The 22,702-nt window shown below is 38.5% G+C and overlaps 1 protein-coding gene across 1 annotated transcript in view; it reads right to left on the bottom strand.

The window, feature by feature from the left end:
- Positions 1-22,702, bottom strand: part of LOC136876441 (ATPase family AAA domain-containing protein 2) — a 456,642-nt gene that overhangs the window by 18,018 nt on the left and 415,922 nt on the right. Inside the window, exon 21 of the mRNA XM_067150416.2 lies at positions 12,922-13,195. Within this exon, the coding sequence (XP_067006517.2) occupies positions 12,922-13,195 (274 nt within the window). The remainder of the gene's footprint in view (positions 1-12,921; positions 13,196-22,702) is intronic.

Genomic DNA, 22,702 nt, shown 5'->3' with positions numbered 1-22,702 from the left:
GTATCAGATTCGTTTCCAATCACTCATGGATTGAAACTTTTTTTTTTGCTATGGGCTTTATGTCGCACCGACACGGATAGGTCTTATGGCGATGATGGGATAGGAAAGGCCTAGGAGTTGGAAGGAAGCGGCCGTGGCCTTAAGGTACAGCCCCAGCATTTGCCTGGTGTGAAAACGGGAAACCACGGAAAACCATTTTCAGGGCTGCCGATAGTGGGATTCGAACCTACTATCTCCCAGATGCAAGCTCACAGCCGCGCGCCTCTACGCGCACGGCCAACTTGCCCGGTACGGATTGAAACAAGGCTGTGTACTTGCTCCTACACTCTTTGCACTGTACATGGCTGCCTCTCTCCATGAATCAGCTGCAAACAACTTAGGCAGGGAGATTAAATTTCGTTTTGATGGAGGCCTTTCCAATCTGGCAAGACTTCGCTCACAACGACGTACTCTGGTCACCCTGGTGACAGAACTGAGATATGCCGATGACACTGCATCTCCTGCTCTAACACCTGCAGAACTACAACAGTCAGTCAACTGCTTTAAAACCGCATGCGATTGCTTTGGTCTTGCCATTAATGCGAAAAAAACAAAGGTACTTGCACAACCTACTTACTTACTTACTGGTCGGCGCTACAGTCCTTGTAGGTCCTTGGCCTCCTTTATCACCTGCCTCCATTCATCTCGGTCCTCAGCTTTTCTTCTCCAACGTTTAACTCCTAACTTTCGAAGGTCATCCTCAACATCATCAATCCACCTTTTCCTGGGTCTTCCTCTTCTCCTCCTTCCATCAAGTTTCCCTATAAACACCTTTTTTACGGTGCAGGTTTCTGCCATTCTCTGAACATGACCGGCCCACCTAATTCTTCCCTGCTTAATTTTAGCAACAATATCTGGCTGGCCAAACAGTCCTTGCAGCTCTACATTTGTCCTCATTCTCCACCCATCCTGCTCTCTTACTGCACCGAATATCTTTCTCAATATCTTCCTTTCCCACCGTAACAGCCACTGTTCTTCTCTGGAGGTCATCACCCAGCATTCTGAGCCATACATAACTATTGGTCTTAGTACTGTTGTGTATATTTTAATTTTTGTATTCCTGCTGACATTCCTGGATTTAAACATATTTTGCAAGGCGTAAAAGCATCGGTTTCCACTTGTTATCCTCTCCTGTATTTCCACGGAGGTTTTATTGTCCTCTGTTATTATAGAGCCTAGATATTTGAAAGATGTGACTCTTTGATATTCCTTCCCATTTAATCTTACTGGGGTCCTTCCTCTTACTCCCTCTGTATCTCCCATCTTCATATATTTTGTTTTGTTTATATTCACTTCTAGTCCTAGGTCCCGTGCTTTCCCTTCTAATACTGAGTAGCTCTCTTCAAGAGCTCTTTCATTTCTTGCAATTACTGCTACATCATCAGCATATGCTATCACTTGTACTAATCTGTTCAAAATGGTTCCCCCTGGGTTGATGGGCAATTAACGGATTACTTTTTCCAATGCTAGGTTAAAAAGAAGTGTGGAAAGTACATCTCCCTGTCTTAGTCCTCTCTCCACTAAAAACTCCTCTGACAGATCTTGCTCCACTCTCACCTTGCATACCGTTGTTTTCAAAGTCATTTCTGTTAATCTAATCAATTTCCTTGGGATTCCAAATTCTTTCATAATCTTGTAAATTTTACCCCTATCTAGACTGTCATATGCCTGTTTAAAATCAACATACAGCTGATGTAGCTGTTTGTCATATTCATAAAATTTCTCTAGCACTTGTCGTAATATAAATATCTGATCCAGAGTAGAGCGATGTTTTCTAAAACCTGCTTGGTAATTCCCTAATATTCTTTCCATCCATAATTCCAATCTTAAGGCTAGTACCTTACCAAAAACCTTGTACGTTCCATCCAGCAAGGTGATCCCTCGATAATTTCCACATACTGCCTTATCTCCCTTTTTATGTAATGGGTAAATTATACCCAATGTCCAATCCTTGGGTATTTCCTCCTTTGTCCAAACCTCCTTAATCAATTCATAAACAGCCATTTCTATTCCCTCTCCCCCATATCTCAACAGCTCTGACTCCATTCCATCTTCACCTGGGGCTCTATTATTCTTTAATGCATTAATTGCAGCTTTGACCTCTTCTAAGTCTGGCTCTTTTACTGATTCCTCTTCCAATTCTCTTTCTTCCCCATCAACATTTATATTTTCCTCCTCTCTATCATCTTCATTATTTCCATTGAGTAACTCGTAAAAATACTCCTGCCATCTTCCAAGCACTTTGCTTTTATCACCCAGAAGGTTTCCATCTTTATCCTTGAAGAAAACAGCTCTTGGTTGAAACCCTCTCTTAATGTCTTTTGTTCTTTCATAGAACTTTCGTACCTCGTTTCTATCCTTCATTTCATCCAGTTCTTCGATTCTCTTTCTTTCAAAAGCTCTTTTCTTATATCTACATATCTTATCTGCTCTTCTTCGTTTCTCTCTATACTCTTCTACTGTTTGTCTTGTTCTCCTTTGAAGCATTCTGTTCCTAGCATCATTCCTCTCTTGGATTAATGTTGAACATTCCTCATCAAACCATTCTGCTCTCTTTACCAATTTCTTCTTTCCCAAGGTACTATCTGCAACTTCACTGATAGTTGTTTTCAGTATCTCCCATTTATCTTCCACTTCTCCTTTCTCCCATAATTCCCTTTTTATTGCCAAAGATTCAGCTATTTTCTTTTTGTATTTCTCTTGCAATTCCTCATTTTTTAGTCCTTCAATATTGTGCTTTGCCTTTCTTGTTACTTTTTCCGTTCTTGCCAAATCTATTTTTTGTCTGTACTTGACTCTAACAAGATAGTGGTCTGTATCTGCATCAGCACCTCTGCAGCTTCTAACATCCATAATATCTGATGCATGTCGCCTGTCTATGATAACATGGTCTATTTGATTTCTTGTCACACCATCTGGTGAAATCCAGGTCTCCTTGTGAATGTTTTTCCTAGGATGCCAAGTACTTTTAATTATCATCTGCTTTCCACTCACAAAATCAATCAATCTCAATCCGTTATCATTACTTACTTCATGCAGGCTTTCTTTCCCTACTAAGTGTTTGTACACTTCTTCTCTTCCAATTTTTGCATTTAAATCTCCAAGGATAATTTTTACATCATGCCTTTGAACTTTATTAATTTCTTCCTCCAATTTGGTATAAAATGCATCTTTCTTCTCATCTTCTGCCTCCTCAGTAGGGGCGTACACACAAAACACAGTTACGTTGAAGAATTTTGCCCTAATTCTCACAGAGCACATCCTATCATTGATTGGAGTAAAGTTGATCACGCTTTGCTTTACTGACTTATGTATGAGGAATCCTGTGCCATTACTGCCTGCTTTTTCTCCACTGTACATCAAAATATGTTGTCCAGACATCATCATCCCTTGCCCTTTCCATCTTAGTTCCTGTAGAGCTGCTATTTTCACTCCATACTTATCCATTTCATTCCTTAATACTTTTAACTTGCCAGGTCTCTTCAATGTCTTAACATTCCACGTTGCTAATATAATATCATTTTTCCTTCTCTTTAGCCGTTTTTCTCGCCGGTTCGTCACCAAGTTTTCCAGTCCTGCATTATTCATTCTTAAGGTATCCGTAACAGTTGGTTTTTTTACGAGGTAGGGGAGTTAACCCTACGCTCAACCCCCAACCTGGAGGACCAGGGTATCACTCTTAGTCTGGATCATCACCTTAGACCTGTCCGGCTTGGGTGGCCCTACCAGGAGCAGATGCTCCCGCCGGCATAGCTCTAAGGATCATTTGACCACGCAAGCCTCCAATAAACACCCGGCAAAACATATTTTGCCTTCGTCAAGGTGGTGATACCTTCGGGAGGACTTGCACAACCTGCCCCAGGATTAACTCTTCCGAGTTCAGTATCTCCATCTTAGACACAACTGGAACAGGTTGATCACTTTTCATACCTTGGAAGCATCTCGTCTAAACGTTGTACCTGCGAAGAAGACGTTGATAAAATTGGCGCTGCTCATGCAGCATTCGGACGGTTAATGCACAGAGTCTCATGAATAACGACCTAAAAATTGCATACCAAACTCATGGTGTACAAAGCTGTTGTCATTTCCACGCTGATGTATGGCTGTGAAACTTCGACACTATCGCCATGATATAAAAAAACTTGCGTGCTTCCACCAATAGAAAATGAGATTCAACTTGAATATTAAGTGGGGGGGTTATGTGACCAACACGGCAGTTCTCGACAAAGCGCAGCTAAATAGCATTCAGGCAACAATGATCGCTCATCAACTGAAATGATAATGCCATGTTCACCGCATGGGTGATACCAGGCTTCCCCCCAAATTCTTTATGGTGAACTTTGCTCCAGCAGTAGACCTCATGGAGCCCCTCTTAAGTGTCTTAAGGACCAACTGAAAGACATCATGAAGACAACTGGTATAGATATACACACATGGGAAGACCGTGCTGTGGACCGTTCCCTGTGAAAGTTTAGATTTTATAATTCCACCTTTACAATACTGTAATTGTCTTTATTACAAAGACTACATTAAATTACACTCGTGAAACATGTTTCGTCCTCTTATAGGACATCTTCAGTCACAAATACAAATACATAACATTAAAAATAAGGCAAAGACACATTAAAATAAGTAAATGCAAAGTCTTTGTATACTGTGATGCGGCGTGGTAGCGTCTTGTCAATCTTCAATGTTAAAATGTTGCGGTGTGAACATGATATGAAGCATGAAGTCCAATTAAAATCATATGTAAAAACTGTTGTTCAAAACAACGAATTGTCAATTATAAAACTCCGTAAGTGGCTATGCAAATAAAATTATGTGCATATTGTACATAAAACAGTGTTCTGGTGATGCCACATTGTAATAGATTTCTTGATTAGGAGGTGGATTTATACTGATGCAAGTTGAACCTGATTGTGTGTTGACAATAGGGGCCTAAAAAGAAAAAGAAAATATGAATGAACTGAAGAATAAAATGCCGTTAAAATGTGATCTAAGTGCCCATCCCGTCACTCACCTCCTTGCCCGTCCTACATCGACCACAGCCACCTCAAGTGCTAAGGCTAACTGAGTGACGTCCTCGAAGGTCGTTGATGACTGACTGTGAGGGGAAGTTGAGAGGAGTTTGACGTAAGGGGAGAGGCGTGAGGTGACGTATTACTCACGCGCCTTCGTGAAAAGAATTTATTAACTCCTCGAAAAGTATATTGATATCCTCCGACATCTCATTAAGATTATAAAACGGGTTGCATTTTTGATCAATATTTATAAAGATATTTTCTAAAATATTCAATAGCTTTCCTTTTTTTACATAAATGGAGAATTTGAAGGTCTTGTTGTATGCCCGTGAATGTATGATTAGTATCGTCCATATGAGAACTGAATGCTGAGAATCTGCCGTACTTTGACGCATTACATGTTCATTATAACTTATGTTAAAATTGTGGCCTGTCTGTCCAATATAACTGGTGGGACACTGCTGGCACTTTAATTTGTAAACATCTGATTTCTGAAATTTGCTATTGCCGTTATTGATAGTGTGCTGATTGAAGAAAAGATGAGTGTTGTTATTGGTGGTTTTAAAAGAAACTTTCATATTAAGTTTCTTGAAAACATTCGTGATTTCGTATATTTTACTTTCTTTTCTTTTTGGTATCCTTGGTTAATGTGGAAAATGATTTTTTCCTCAATTTTGCTAATAATTTTATCTACAAATTGCCTGTTGAACTCGTTTCTTTTTGCTATAAAATAAATAGTATCCAATTCATTTTTACGATCTGTTTCTGACATGGGTATATTATAAGCTCTATAAATCATACTATAAAAGGAGGCCCTCTTATGTGCTGCCGGGTGTACGGAATTTTAATTACGTTTGCCGTTTGAGTAGGTTTCCTAAATATTTTAAACCTAAGTTTATTAGAGTTATTAATAATTGTAATGTCAAGAAAGTTTAATGCTTTATTATTTTCAGTTTCGAAAGAAAATTTAATCTGTGAATCCATATTGTTTAATTGTTCTAATACCTCCTGTCCATTAGTAATGCTATGGTCAATTATTGTAAACGTATCATCTACGTATCTCAACCAGCTTATTATTCCTTTAATATTGTTAATTTTGACATTTTCAAGAAAATCCATATAAATTTCCGCCATTATTCCCGAAGCTGGGGCCCCCATAGGAAGACCTTCCTGTTTATATATTTGAGCGTTGAAAGTAAAGTGACGACGAACTCCAAAATATTTATAAAATCGGCTAACTCTTGCCTACTCAAATTACTGTATTTAAGTAGATTATTCTTTACAAGATTTATCGTTTTTGATACTGGAATATTCGAGAACATATTTTTGACGTCGAATGAATACATCTTATGGTTTGATTGTATGTTTAAATCTTTAATACGATCGCAAAATTCTTTGGAATTCTTAATAGACCTATTACCCTCAAATCTATGATTTTTTAAGAAATTGTGTATAAATCTAGACGTCTTATATATAGGGCTATTTCTGAAATTAATGATGGGTCTTACAGGTATATTCTCTTTATGCACCTTCGGTAGTGCCTTAGCCGTCGGAATACCCGGGTTCATATTAATAAGTTTTTGAGACTCCCTTTCATTAAGGATGAAAGAGGATTGTTTAAGAAGTTTCTTTAAGTTTCTCTGAATGATATTCGTCGGGTCTTTCTTTTTAAATTTTGAATGAGTTCTCTGCGAAAAAGGTTTCGGTTTTCTGTATGTATGAATCTTTATTCATAATGACCGTCGCATTCCCCTTGTCCGCCTTAGTCACAATCAAACCATTCTCCTCAATTTTCTGTTTCAATGAAGCTATTGTTTGGTTATGATGTGTAGAAACTCTATCTTTGTTATTATTTATTAAATTAGAAAGTTTTTTCTTTATATTAAATCTCGTCTCTGTTTGGTTCTCTATCGGTAACTTTTGTATTGCACTTTCGGCTTCCGCCGTGATCGTAATCACGTCTTTAAGTTTAAATTGAATGGGCCAATTGAATTTGGGGACCTTTCTCCATAACACTTATTTCGGACTTATCAAAACAAGTCTCTGAAAGATTAATAACCGGCTCTTGAAATACAGGAATGGTTGAATGAGTCTGATTATTATGATCCTTAGATGAGGGAGAATCAGTCTCAGTTCTCTTACTATTGCGCCTAAGTGTATTAGTTTTGTTGACTAACTTGTTCCGTTTATCTACAAGTAGGTATGCGATTTTATCATTTACGTAATTTTGAAACGAACTCCATTCTAATGGGCAATGGAGGCAGACGCGATGAGATGGGCCTCATATAACAGTGTTATATACTGCTTTTTACCTATAAAGAAATTTAATTTCGTTCCTGATCCATAGAATGTTGGATTTATCTTGTGTCTTTCTATGCCAGTACGACAATACATTCTTGTTTTGAACCGATTTCAAAAAATTAGGGACAAGTCCCTCCTTGAGACAGTTTTTCAGGAATAGAATGTCCTTACCTATTTTCGCAATTTTGGTCTTAAGATTTAAATATTTGTTAGCTCTACCTGCCTGGTTGGCATCAACATTGCACGTTATAAATTTCATATGAGAGCCCGTATTGTCAAAGTATCAACTCGTGAAAGTTCAGATTTTATAATTCCACCTTTACAATACTGTAAGTTGTCTTTTTTACAAAGACTACATTATATTACACTCGTGAAACATGTTTCGTCCTCTTATAGGACATCTTCAGTCACAAATACAAATACATAACATTAAAAATAAGGCAAGGACACATTAAAATAAGTAAATGCAAAGTCTTTGTATACTGTGACGCGGCGTGATAGCGTCTTGTCAATCTTCAATGTTAAAATGTTGCGGTGTGAACATGATATGAAGCATGAAGTCCAATTAAAATCATATGTAAAAACTGTTGTTCAAAACAACGAATTGTCAATATCAATATACTATATATAATATGGTCTCGAATATTCCAGTATCAAAAACGATAAATCTTGTAAAGAATAATCTACTTAAATACAGTAATTTGAGTAGGCAAGAGATAGCCGATTTTATAAATATTTTGGAGTTCGTCGTCGCTAATAATTACTTTACTTTCAACGCTCAAATATATAAACAGGAAGGTCTTCCTATGGGGGCCCCAGCTTCGGGAATTATGGCGGAAATTTATATGGATTTTCTTGAAAATAGCAAAATTAACAATATTAAAGGAATAATAAGCTGGTTGAGATACGTAGATGATACGTTTACAATAATTGACCATAGCATTACTAATGGACAGGACGTATTAGAACAATTAAACAATATGGATTCACAGATTAAATTTTCTTTCGAAACTGAAAATAATAAAGCATTAAACTTTCTTGACATTACAATTATTAATAACTCTAATAAACTTAGGTTTAAAATATTTAGGAAACCTACTCAAACGGCAAACGTAATTAAAATTCCGTACACCCGGCAGCACATAAGAGGGCCTCCTTTTATAGTATGATTTATAGAGCTTATAATATACCCATGTCAGAAACAGATCGTAAAAATGAATTGGATACTATTTATTTTATAGCAAAAAGAAACGAGTTCAACAGGCAATTTGTAGATAAAATTATTAGCAAAATTGAGGAAAAAATCATTTTCCACATTAACCAAGGATACCAAAAAGAAAAGAAAGTAAAATATACGAAATCACGAATGTTTTCAAGAAACTTAATATGAAAGTTTCTTTCAAAACCACCAATAACAACACTCATCTTTTCTTCAATCAGCACACTATCAATAACGGCCATAGCAAATTTTAGAAATCAGGTGTTTACAAATTAAAGTGCCAGCAGTGTCCCGCCAGTTATATTGGACAGACAGGCTGCAATTTTAACATAAGGTATAATGAACATGTTAATGCGTCAAAGTACGGCAGATTTTCAGCATTCGGTTCTCATATGGACGATACTAATCATACATTCACGGGTATACAACAAGACCTTCAAATTCTCCATTTATGTAAGAAAGGAATTCTATTGAATATTTTAGAAAACATCTTTATAAATATTGATCAAAAATGCAACCCGATTTATAATCTTAATGAGATATCGGAGGATATCAATATACTTTTCGAGGAGTTAATCAATAAATTCTTTTCACGAAGGCGCGTGAGTAATACGTCACCTCACGCCTCTCCCCTTACGTCAAACTCCTCTCAACTTCCCCTCACAGTCAGTCATCAACGACCTTCGAGGATGTCACTCAGTTAGCCTTAGCACTTGAGGTGGATGTGGTCGATGTAGGACGGGCAAGGAGGTGAGTGACGGGATGGGCACTCAGATTACATTTTAACGGCATTTTATTCTTCAGTTCATTCTTATTTTCTTTTTCTTTTTAGGCCCCTATTGTCAACACACAATCAGGTTCAAGTTGCATCAGTATAACTCCACCTCCTAATCAAGAAATCTATTACAATGTGGCATCACCAGAACACTGTTTTATGTACAATATGCACATAATTTTATTTGCATAGCCACTTACGGAGTTTTATAATTGACAATTCGTTGTTTTGAACAACAGTTTTTACAGATGATTTTAATTGGACTTCATGCTTCATATCATATTCACACCGCAACATTTTAACATTGAAGATTGACAAGACGCTATCACGCCGCGTCACAGTATACAAAGACTTTGCATTTACTTATTTTAATGTGTCTTTGCCTTATTTTTAATGTTATGCATTTGTATTTGTGGCTGAAGATGTCCTATAAGAGGACGAAACGTGTTTCACGAGTGTAATTTAATGTAGTCTTTGTAATAAAGACAATTACAGTATTGTAAAGGTGGAATTATAAAATCTAAACTTTCACAAGTTGATACTTTGACAATACGGGCTCTAATATGAAATTTATAACTGTTCACTGTGGCGGAACACTACATCCACCGCTGTCAACTGGTTTGAAAGAGAACGCTTCAGACATCAAGAGGCCTGGCGACATGCAGGAAAACTCTCAATTACAACCCCGCACTCCTCCAGCCTTTCAGTGTGATTTGTGTGGGCATATGTTTTATGCCAGGATTGGTCTGCTTAGTCATCGCAAACACATCCATAAACTGTGTTGAACTGGTCAAAATATGCAGGAAGAAGTTATATATATTCGGATCTAGTTACAGCCAAAGATGATAAAAAGTTTTGACATATTGGAAAATGCTCTCTAAGTGATGGTGGTGTGATCATCTAGTGTTGGGCCCACAAGCTATAGTTAGTACTGAATGTGTTATGCAAGGACTTGCTGGACGGTAAATACCACTGTGTATACCATTATTTCTCATGGTTGTCCTTACAAGATGGTAATCTAGATATGAATCTGATATACCTTGCAGAACACTTAAGAAAGGTGGGACATTCCTGAAAAGTCAGGAATTTTGTGGGCAAAATAACGGAGTTGAATTTCTTCAGAATATTAAGGAAGATGAAGTCATTTCTGCTGAAATAGTCTTTTCTTTTTTAAGGGAAGTGGCATTGTTAACCCAATCAATTTTCTAGAGGGTCAGGCCTATCCTACTGACCCAGCTTTGGAGGTTTGCCTAAGACGTATAGAACAAACAATCAAGGCTGCTGCATCTGGGTATCACAGTGACAAAGTAAAGGAATTACTGCAAGTTTCTTATGCTGCTATTCTGAAACATTAATTAGCAAATGAGATGACCATGTTGCATCATACAAATAAACAAAACTGACAACCTTAAGCGGTGATCCTGCTAGTGATTTCTACAAAGTTGCCAGTGTGACATCCTGCAGAAATAGCAGAGATGCCGTTGATAGAAATCTTGTAAGAACTGTGAAACATCTACAGTTCTGATTGAATCTAAATGATCGTAAGATGATAACAGGCTATGGCAAACTACAGAGAGTAGTGAAAAGCAAGCTTAGTTGTGATGAAGAATTTACCATTATTTCTGTGTTGCAGTGAAAGACCATAAACTATGCTAATTTTGCTCAGTTTGTGCTAAAAGTGATATGAATGCCATGTGTAAATGCAGATTGTGACCGCATTTTCTCATGTTACACTAATGTTTCATATGACAGCGCCTTCGCTTATCTACAAAAACATGTCTTTTCTTTCAAAGGTACACAGTTCAAAAAAAAAAAATGAGGGGAACATGTTTTTGAACATATGCCATGCTCAACAAAACAATACCTCACACCCAGGTATATTACCAACTAAAACTTTATTCTTTACCGTTGAAGTATACAAAAGAACATCGATGGATTCGCGTTCATTTTCAGAACACAAACGGAAATGTCCAAATAGGGGCGAAAACAAAGTGATAACAGTCATCCAGAGTGGATTTGTATCACAGTTGGAGAGCTTCAGTACGGTATATTTCCTCCACGAGCATTTATCGCAGCTTTGCACCAACGTGGCATGCCCTGTATAAGTCAACGGAGGTCACGTTGCATTCTTCAATGGGAGCCTGTTCGAGGTTTTGGAGAGTCTGTGGTAGAACAGGACGCCCACGAACACTTCTGTCAAGCCTATCCCACAAATCCTCAATGGGATTAAGGTCGGGACTCGCTGCTCGCCATGCCATCTTTTGAATGTCCAATTTTCACAAGACAGCGCTGGTGATGCGCGCTACACGAGCCCTGGCATTGTCGTGCACGAGTACGAATTCAGGGCCAACACCGAATGGAGCAACCAACACATGCTGTAGCAGTATCTGCTCGATGTACCCTGCAGCGGTAAGATTACCACGGATGACGACAAGATCCATACGGCCATCAATACTGATGCCACCCCACAACATCACAGAACCTTGTCCGAATCGGTCGCCTTCCTGGACAACATTTGGCATGTACCACTCACCACGGCGTCTCCATACACGTTGACATTCATCACGCTATATCAGGGGAAATCTGGACTCGTCTATGAACAACTCAGGTCTCCATTGGCGAAGTTGCCAGTTGACGTGGGTACGGGCAAACAGAAGGCGAGCTGCGCGATGTTGCTGTGTTAAACGGGGAACTTGAACAGGATGTCTGGGTCGTAAGGACACTTCTCCTAACCCGTTCCTTACTGTCTGGTCGGACACCATGACTCCAGTGACCCTGCTGAGGTCTTGTTACGGTTCTCTGGCACTTGCTGAATGACGCCGCTACGCACAGGTGGTTAGATATCAGTCATCCTGTGGGATTGCCATCCGTCCACGACCTTGTCCAACCATCCTTGTGAACTGGCCTGTCTCACTGTAGCGATTCCACAAGCATTGAATAATTGACGGAGAGACATTGAGATCCACAGCAACACGACGAAAAGTCCATCCTTTCTGAATCAAAGTGACGGCCGTTGCGACTTGAATCTTAAGGTGTCTCATGGAATGTGCTGGTTGACGTAGAATGTGCTCAAATGATGGCAGTAGTCTGTGTATCTCACAATGACACACAGATGCACTGCTATTCGCTTTGTTTTGAGGGGTCACCTGAGAGTTTAATGCATGGCTACGCCTACAGATGGAGTATAACTTCGATTTGACATACCCTGAGTAAGGTCTCAAGGTGTTCTGTACGACCATTGGAACCCCATCTACCAAATTAACGTTCACATACCAGACATTACAAAACATGTTCCCCTCATTTTTTGAACTGTGTATTTTGAGAGCTAGATTTGGAAACTAACAAAAAGTTCAATTGAAAATATGAATTTTCCTGTTTTAAAATCCTGCTCTCTGCACTTTTAATTCAACAAAATTATCCAATCTCTAGGCATAAGTTACTATACTATTCAGAAATCTCTGAGAACAAGGAATGATGGTGAAGAAGTCACCATTCAGCATCAGAAACATGGTGGCATTGTGGTTTACCACTTCTTCCTATTTCAAATACATTTGAAGCTTACTCACCAGTCTCTTGCTCTACCCTACTACAGCTACGATCCCCATCAGCGTCCAGGGGCAAGTCACAGCCTTCTTGACTAGCAGTATCCCATGCATCCACCGCCTCTCCATCGTCGACCAAGGACTCAGAAAAGCTGTGGCTGTTGGATGAGTGAGGTGACGGTGCTGCACCGTCACTACCATGGTTCCCCTTTTCCATCGAAAGGTCTCCATTCAGCCTGACCGCTGGATTGCTGTCACAACTATTCTCAGCATCTCGTTTTGCATCGCATGTCTGATCCTGTCCCATGAATAACAACTTGCATTCATTAAAGTGAACATACAGTAACAAATCAAACAAGTCACAGAACAAGCATTGGAAATCATTGTAAATGAATATATCCTGATGACTTGAGGGAGGTGGGGGTTGAGCAGAAATAGATGTACAGCAACTGGTATCAGTGAGGGGAGAGCCCATTGACTGTTTTGTTACTCTCTGTGCCTTTAGCAATCCTATAGTGTTTGTCCTTGTGTGTTTCTATCCTCCTCCCTATTTTTGATGATTTATATTCAATGTTACCTTTCTACTAATTATATTACATCTGTTGGTTTTCTAACAAATTCAGTGTCCTTGTGTGTTTCTGGTCCCCTGCAATCTATATTAACAATTTTCCTATTGCATGACCTTTTTTCTTAAATTTACCCAGTTCATCGAGACAGAAAGGGAATTACCATTTAATTACTGTAGATACCTGTTTCACTGAAGAACCTGTGACGTTATGCAGTTGACAAATGAACTAATTTGTTTTGTGATGATGCTTAGAAGGTTGCTGATTAAGAAGTATTAGATTATACTATTTTCACCAATAAAAATGCTTTCAAGGTACAGGGAATACAGTTTAAGGCTTCACACTTCCGCTCACGGGCCACGGGAATCCCCGTGCAAGTGCCATATGGCTTGTGTCAAGCTTGGCGTGGTAAGTTTTGATAGCTGACGTAGCAGTTCGCTAGTAATTATTAAAGAGTTTTAAGGTGTGTTACGAGGTTATTATAGGATGTTTAAGTACTCTACAGCACAGACAATATTTTTGGCTGAGTATTATTTGCACAAGAAGAAGAAATCAGATAATAAGGGCCTTTGAAAATTCCGTACAGTTTCCCGGTTCTAGAGTGCCATCAAAACATTATGTGCATCAACTCTTTCACAAGTGGTGTAGTACTGGTTCCGTAACCAACAAAAAACAGCAAAGGAGAACAGCTCTCACACAGTAGAGGTTAGAAGATATACATGTAAGACTGCAGGTGAATCCACAAAAGTTGCTATGGAGAGTAGCTCAGGAAACTGGTATTTCACATTCGTCAGCACGTAATGCAACAATGATTACATTTATGATCTTACCAGACTCATTCAGTCCGTAACAAACAGCCTACAAATTTCATTGCAAGAATAAGATTTTGCAATTGGCTAAAGAATAGTGTCCAGCCCCGCGGTCTAGATGTAGCGTGCCTACCTCTCTGCCGGAGGCCCTGGTTTGATTACAGGTCAGTGTACTTTGCCTGGTCCAGAGGGTTGGTTCGAGGTCCACTCTGCCTAAGTGATTACGATTGAGGAAATGTCTGACGGTGAGATGCTGACTCCAGTCTATGAAACCAAGAATAACAATTGCATCGACCATGCGTCACCTCGTAATCTGCAGGCCTTCGGGCTGAGCAGGGGTCGCTTTGTAGGCCAAATCCCCTCAAGGCTGTAGTGCCATGGGTTTTTTGTTTAATGAGTAGTGTCGATGATGGCATCGTGATCCGAACTTTCTTTTTACGAGTGACGAAGCATAGTTCCATTTGCATGGATATGTCAGCCCACAGAACAATAGGATCTGGGATACAGAGAACCAGAACATTTAACAGACAAAATCTCTTCATGATAAGAAGGTGGGTGTATGGTGAATTATGGTGCATGATGAATTATCGGTCAGATATTTTTTCAGGACATGATTACTTCCGACCGTCATATTCACAGTATTATCGAACCATTTTTTGCTGAACTGACCGGAGAAGGAATAAGATATGGCTATTTCCAGCAGGATGGTGTGATGGCCCATACGACGCGTAGCTCTATGCGACAGTTGCAGGAAGTGTTCAATGATGATCAGATCATCAGTCAAGGCCTATGGCCCCTCGTTTGCCTGATTTAAGCACATACTCATTTTATCCATGTGTAAATCTCAAAGGAAAAGTTTACAGGTATAATTCTGGAACTGCAGAATAATTAAAAATTGAAATTAGGAACACTGTGTGTGTCTCAGTGTTCATGAACTGCAAAGTGTGATTCAAAATCTCGTAAGATGAGAAGCTTGCATTGTAGCTCAAGGAGATAACTTATGTCTTCTGGAAATACTGGTGAATTCAGTTTTATTTACAAGTTTATTTGTTTGCTTTGTTTATCTATTTGTCCTAAGCTCAATTTTGTCTGGTTTCTACAGGCGTAATCATGCTGCTTCATTGAGACGACTATGTCTGCTCACCATTGCGGACAATGAGCTCAATGTCACCGCTTCTCTGCGCTCCTATGCTTTGGTACTCTGCTATTAAGTCTTACATTATACTCCCTGCATAAGTGAATATGTCAATGCATTTACAACAGCATTGATGAAAGTTGGTGAAAAATGTGATTTTCTTGTACGTCACATAGAGGTTTTGCAATTTACGAAGGAGTGTATTCAGTGATTAACCTGATAAAACTGTGGGTGAATGTAAATGACATTTTAAGGGCATTGCAAGCTAAGGGGGTTTTATTTAAAGAAATGATAAATATATTACACAAGCCAACACAAATTTTGATTCTGGGCTCTGTATGTCTGATTTTGATTTGTTGTGCCTAACTAATGAAAGGAAAAACGTCAACGCCATTTTCACATTTCTTTGAAGATATTTTTATACCTCATAACACATGAAATACGCCTTTTCCTCTGGAAAGCGTATGCACACACTAACTAGGACTAACTTGACTGCTATGCCACTCGCACTCTACCTGCTCATCCCCTCTCTTATGTGTTAAATGCTGTTACCCATTAAAAAGTCTGTCAAACCTTCAAATATTCATTTATCATTGCATAAAGTACAAAAGCAAACTTTATTAATTATGAATGGAGTTTTTGATTGCTTTCTGATGTAGAGAGAAAATATGCACTAAACAATAGACTCAAAAACGTTTTTGTTGTTGCTGACTGGTGTAATGTATAAAGTCATCAAGGGTTATTATTATTATTATTATTATTATTATTATTATTATTATTATTATTATTATTATTATTTTTTGCTATTTGCTTTACATCGCACCGATACAGATATGTATTATGGCGATGATGGGATAGGAAAGGCCTAGGAAGTGGAAGGAAGCGGCTGTGGCCTTAATTAAGGTACAGCCCCGGCATTTGCCTGGTGTGAAAATGGGAAACCACGCTAAAACCATCTTCAGGGCTGCCGACAGTGGGGCTCGAACCTACTACGCTAAAACCATCTTCAGGGCTGCCGACAGTGGGGCTCGAACCTACTATCTCCCGATTACTGGATACTGACCGCACTTAAGCGACTGCAGCTATCGAGCTCGGTCAATGGTTAATATTAAGAAAGTGGGAATAATAAATGTTGTGACCCTGACAGGAAAATCAGAGGAGTTGATTGATTTTATGGAGAAAGAGAATGTTGCAATGATGGACTGAGTGAGGTCAAATGGAGGGGAAAGGGAGTGAAGAGGATGAGTAGAGTCTACACTCTATACTGGAGTGGAGGAGGTGAGCCAAAGAATGGAGTAGGAGTGATTGTTAACAAAATCCTGGATAAAACATGTGGACAGGGTACACTAAGCTAGTGATAGAATAATCGAAGTATGACTGAGGACGGAAGAAGGAATGAAAGATTTTATCCCAGTTTTTTTCTCAAGTTGTTTCACGTCACACCGACACAGATGTACCTTATGGCAACGATGGGACAGGAAAGGGCTAGGAGTGGAAAGGAAGCGGCCTTGGCCTTAATTAGGAACAGCCCCAGCATTTGCCTGGTGTGAAAATGGGAAACCACGGAAAACCATCTTCAGGGCTGCTGACAGTGGGGTTCGAACCCATTATTCAAGTTTATGCACCCCAAACTGGAAACAGTGAGGAAAATATAGAGGAATTCTTGGAGATAATCTAGGAAGTAATCACCAAAATGGAAGTGAAAGTCATGTGAGACGTCAATGCGCAGGTTGGAAATGACAGAATTGCTAAAGAAGAAGTGATTGGTACATTTGGATATGGAGAAAGAAACATGAAGGGAGATACGTTGATTGATTTTTGTGAGAGAAATGGAATGATCGTGGGTAATACTTGGTTCAGATAGAAGATTAATAGAAAGATCACTAGATATGACTGCGGTGAAAGGACAAAAACAGTTAATGGATGTAACAGGACTTTGATGGAGACCACAGAGTAATGGTAGCAAAATATAAAAAAGGTAAAATTGTAAGAGTAAAAGAAATAAGGCAGAAGAAAATAAAAGTACGGAAATTAAAAGATAAAAGAACTCGGGAAAGAAAAGGATGTGGAAGGTAATGAAGGGAACTATTGAAAGCAATGTATAAGAATTGTTGCAGTTGTGTCCAGACTCCAGTGGGGAGAACAGATTGGTTTAGAAACCAACTGGACTATGACAGGGATGTCTATTCTCTCCACTTTTGTTTATAATGCTTATGGATGAAATTCTGAAGGAAACAAAGGCAAGATACAGAGGGGATATGAAAATATTGTTTGCAGATGACTTAGTGATCTGGGGAGTCAACAATACAGAAGTGAAAAACTAACTAGAAGCTTTAAAGGATAACATTGAGAAATATGGTGTGAAAATCCCTGTGGAGAAGAGCAAAGCAGTGGCAATGACAAGGAGAAAGAGAAGGAAAAGAAATCGTATCAGGGGACAAAACCTTGAGGTGGAGGTTGCTGAATACTTCAAATATTTGGGAAGTGAAATAATGAAAGATGCAAGGTTGGATAAGGAGATCAGGAGAAGGGTACAAGAGGGAAATACCATATTTAATCGCGCATTAGACCCTCCCCCACTTTTAAAGCCAAAAAAAAAAAGAAACGGGTGGGGGTGGGGTAGTCCAATATGCTGTAACCTCAAATTCTGTGCAGTGGACACATGGCTTCTAGGCTATAAAGTTGACATATATGTTGATTCCCATAGGACTATAAAGAGCTATAAATTATACATACAAACATTCTACACTATTCTTTAACAAACTTATGAATGTATCTGAGTTATACTGGCTATTTTCATTGGAAGGCCGTATTTCTAAATGTAAAAAGACAATACATGGTGAACACGGCTTTTAGACCTACACATAAAGTAAATATAGTCAGTTTTATTTTACTCATATCACGTCATTCGTTTCATCTCATTAATGGCTCATCGGGCGAGTTGGCCGTGCGCGTAGAGGCACGCGGCTGTGAAGCTTGCATCTGGAGATAGTAGGTTTGAATCCCACTATCGGCAGCCCTGTGTCGGTGCGACATAAAGCCCATAGCATTAATGGCTCTGATTAGGTTGACGTCAGGAAGGGCATACGGTCATAAAATCTTGCTACAAAGATTTGTCTCACTTCATACTCGACCCCGTAGAGAAAAGGGGTAGGGTATCCCATATTAGCATATTATGCAATATTGATACAAAATAAATTAATGGCTAGTCATTTGTCACTGTCAGTTAAGTAGTAGACCTACCACACAGTAAACACGAGTAAACCTAATCAATGCTTTCATTTGAATTATCGTGTTATGCCACAAACTTCCTTGCTACCGGCATGTCGTCATTCCAAATGATGTCATTTTCACAGACATCTTGTCAGCCATGCATCAGGAGCACTCGAGGTCCCCCTCTTTTTTTTTTTTTTTTCTCTCTCTCCAAGAGTTTTAAAAACAATTTTGTTCCCAACTATAGAGTCCAAACAGTGAGAATCTATTCCCAAATGGTTTCTGGAGATAGTCTCTGATATTCCCAGTGGGTGTATGTGTAGCAGAAGCCACTCCTTCCGAATAAAGCCGTGCTGTAGAAAGTATGCCAAACCACCACCTGAAAACTAGCGTATGTTATGAGTTGTATTTCTGAATGTAATACATAGTGACTGGAAGAGTTCTTTGGATAACTGCGACTATTGAAAGCCAAACCCTTTTTAAGTATATTTCATGCTTGTTCTCCACATTTATCATATCAGGATTTAAACCAAATTAAAATAAGTGAATTCACCTTTTCAATACAAATTAAATAGTGTTTATTAAATAAACATTTAATGGGACTAGTTTCGACCTATTTAAAGGTCATCTTCAGTTTCATAGTGTCAAACTTCTATGTTTTAAGACCATCTTTAAAACAACTGTGTTTCAAATACGTTGTTCTACACGCGATATGGCTGAAGATGACCTTTAAATAGGTCGAAACTAGTCTCATTAAATGTTCATTTAATGAACACTATTTAATTTGTATTGAAAAGGTGGATTTAACTCACTTATTTTAATTTGGTTTAATCAAAGTTCAATACCAAAACAGCTGTAAATGAGATAAGAGAGACCGCAATGTTTAGGTTAGGTATGCTATCAAGTGCCTGCATGGTGCCAGAAGTTCCACGATGGGAAGATTAAAAATAAATAACAGAAAACTTTGCCAAATTAATGGATATCTACAGGTGTGGCAGTAATGCGTTTTATTATCATAATGTTTAATTTCGTACGATCGTTGTCTCCATTTTTTTAATTAACGCATACACTAGTATGTTTTGTTTGGCGTCTCCAAAAATCGTTAAGCGAGGACAAAATTATTATTATTATTATTATTATTATTATTATTATTATTATTATTATTATTCGTGAGGTATATTGGCGAGTAAAACAATCGTTATGATTGGATTGTTTTTATCATATTTTAAAACTACTTCTCTCAATTTAAAAACAAGCTACATTGGCCTGAGTTACGATATATTAAACAATCACTTTGTTAATGATCGCGCCTGCTATATTAATAGCAACAGCTGTGAATATTTCTTAACTAAAGTAAACATGTTTCCTCATCCTGAGGTGGTGCAGCTCCTTTTAGATAGGCCCTCAGTGGAAGGGAGTTGCAAGTACCATTTTCACTGCAAATCAACCTTCCTGTCATTCGTAAATCTCTGGCAATACGGTACCGGGAATCGAACTCAGGCTCCCGAGAATGGCAGCTAACTGTGCTAACCATTACACTGGCGGACATTCTTAACTACGAAACACAGATGTATATACATGGCTGATGCGTGTTTGCGATGCGAGTTGGACATGAAACTATTCACCTATTTTTGCGACGTCATCAGAGCTACAGTAGGCCTATGCTACGGAGGCGGGACATTTCTTAAGTACGAAACACAGATTTACCGCACGACTTCATTGTTTTCATTGCATTGGTCATACGGACGAAACTGTTCACAAATTTGTATGATGTCATCAGAGCTGCAGCACAGCTTGTACCCGCTTCGAAGCGGACTCTTTGTTCCTCCCTGACAAATTAAGTTGGAGAGTCTCGTAAGCGAAATTTAGTTTTTTCATTTTCTTCATCTCGAAAAGCCAAGGGGGGGGGGGGTCTAATACGAAGTTCCTATGAAATGTAAAGAGATAATGTACAAGATGTACTATACCCCTATAAAATGTATGCATCAGAGAACTGGACTTGGACAGCAAGAAATTAGAGTAAAATTCAAGCCAGTGGGACGATGTTCCTGAGGAGTATGGTTGGGAAGACAAGGAGAGAGATTAAGAAATGCTGAGGTCAGAAAAGAGATAGGGGTAGAAAAATTGATTGATAGGATGGAGGAGAATACATTGAGATGGTCGGAACATGTTATGAAGATGGAGGAGGGAAGGATGCCAAAACAAGTGTAGGAGGCTAAGTTACAAGGAAAGAGGGCAAGAGGGAGGACCAAAGCCAGATGGATGGACTCTGTCATGGACATTGTAAGAAAAAGAAGACTGGACTGAAATACAGTTACCGAAGAGGAGTGGTGGGAGGAGAGGCAACTGTGGAGGAGTGCCATCAACACCCCGACATGGCATGAGTTGGTCAAGGAGAAATGAAAATTATGATGCAGGTTACCGAATGCAGATGGTGAGGCATCTTTTTTCAAAACATACAGTTGTACTGTCAGATATAAGAAATATTATTTATAGGCTTTTCAGTATGTCGAACATTAATATAACAAATACAACACAATAAAATACCTGTAAAATTGGAGTATACAGTAAAGAATTATTTTTTTAAAAACAAATGTTATAGTGTTCTGTTATATTCGTGCTCGAACAGACTGAAAAGCTTAAGGTTACATTAACCGACTAGACACTGTACCATTTCATTGCCCTGGCCGAGAAAAAAAAAAAAAAAAAAAACAAAAAAAACGAGGTACTACAGCATCTATATTTGCCATGCACGGTAGTAAGATTAGAGAGAGATCATATAGTTGAGCATTATATCTGAAGAATGCACGGACATACGAATTAAATTTCGTAATGATAAAAATACGGACGCAAAAAAAATAATCAAAGAAACCATAAATATGTCAAGAAGAATGCTAATTTGGCGAATCAAATAAGCCATGGTCAAGAAATTAGACATACAGACCATGTAGGTTCCATGCGGCCGTGAAAAAAAAAGTAGGAGGTTTTAAATTGTTAAAATGGGCAGTGAACAATAAAAATTACACACTGAGCATTGGAACGAGATTCTTCCACGAAATAGAAGTCGTCGCGTAAAGAAGAAAGAAGTTTTCTACAGAGCTAGAGCTGAAAAATTCGTACATCAAGTGATGTTAAAGGTTACGCCGATATCCAACTCAATATCGAAGCAAATAAGCAAGAGAAATTAAGAAAGGAGAAGATTAAAGATTTGATTGGTAGCCGAAGCTCGAACCGAGAGTTGACAAGGGACATTAAATGAAATAAGACATCGCATATACAGTATATTGACGAAAAACTAAGAACTGACTAAATTACCCTTTTAACATTTGTTACTGAGAGCTAATGTTGAATTTCTGGTAGAATAAGCTGTCATAGAACTATAATTTAGATACTGAATAATATATTTAGAAGATTATGTTTATGACACCAATGACGATGTTGGATATGTTTATGTCACATGTAATCAACGGCCTCAACATGGATAACTAAGCCGGACATGGGACTGTCAACCGGCGGAAGCCGCTCAGCTGATTCTACTAGACCGTATCTGGATGCTACTGCTTATCTATGACGCAGGAGATGCCTGAAACCAGCCAGCAGACCGTAGATGACCGCATCGAAGTCTAGCCCAGTCCAGTAACGGCGGCAGTTGAAAGCTAAGTTCCAAGATATATTATTTATTTACAGTAATTCTAAATGTTAGATGTAGTGCATATATATTAGCAATGAAATTGTTGTGTGAAGGTTGTTACTTATGTCTTCGAGATATAATTCCAATTGGCAGTATCTTCGCAAAGAGATTATTACAATTGATTTATAACTATGGCATTACGTAACAATGCTAATAGCTAAATATGGGGAGATTTAAGATGATGTTTCGACGATATTTAAAAAAAAAAAAAAAGGCAACGTATTTAATATGATATGAACCAGCTGTAATGCAGAAAGAAGATAGTTGTTTTGTAAATTATTAAGACTTGGTCATCGCTCAACTATGACTACATGTGAGTAAATGTGAACTTATTCTGTTCGTACATGTATTTCTTTTCTTGGAATGGTATGTTTATGTGTATTGTGATTGA

Source organism: Anabrus simplex, chromosome 6 (genome assembly GCF_040414725.1).
Source record: "Anabrus simplex isolate iqAnaSimp1 chromosome 6, ASM4041472v1, whole genome shotgun sequence".
Classification (NCBI taxonomy): Eukaryota; Metazoa; Arthropoda; class Insecta; order Orthoptera; family Tettigoniidae; genus Anabrus; species Anabrus simplex.
Note: the sequence above shows the minus strand (reverse complement) of the source record. Positions and strands in the feature narration are given on the sequence as shown.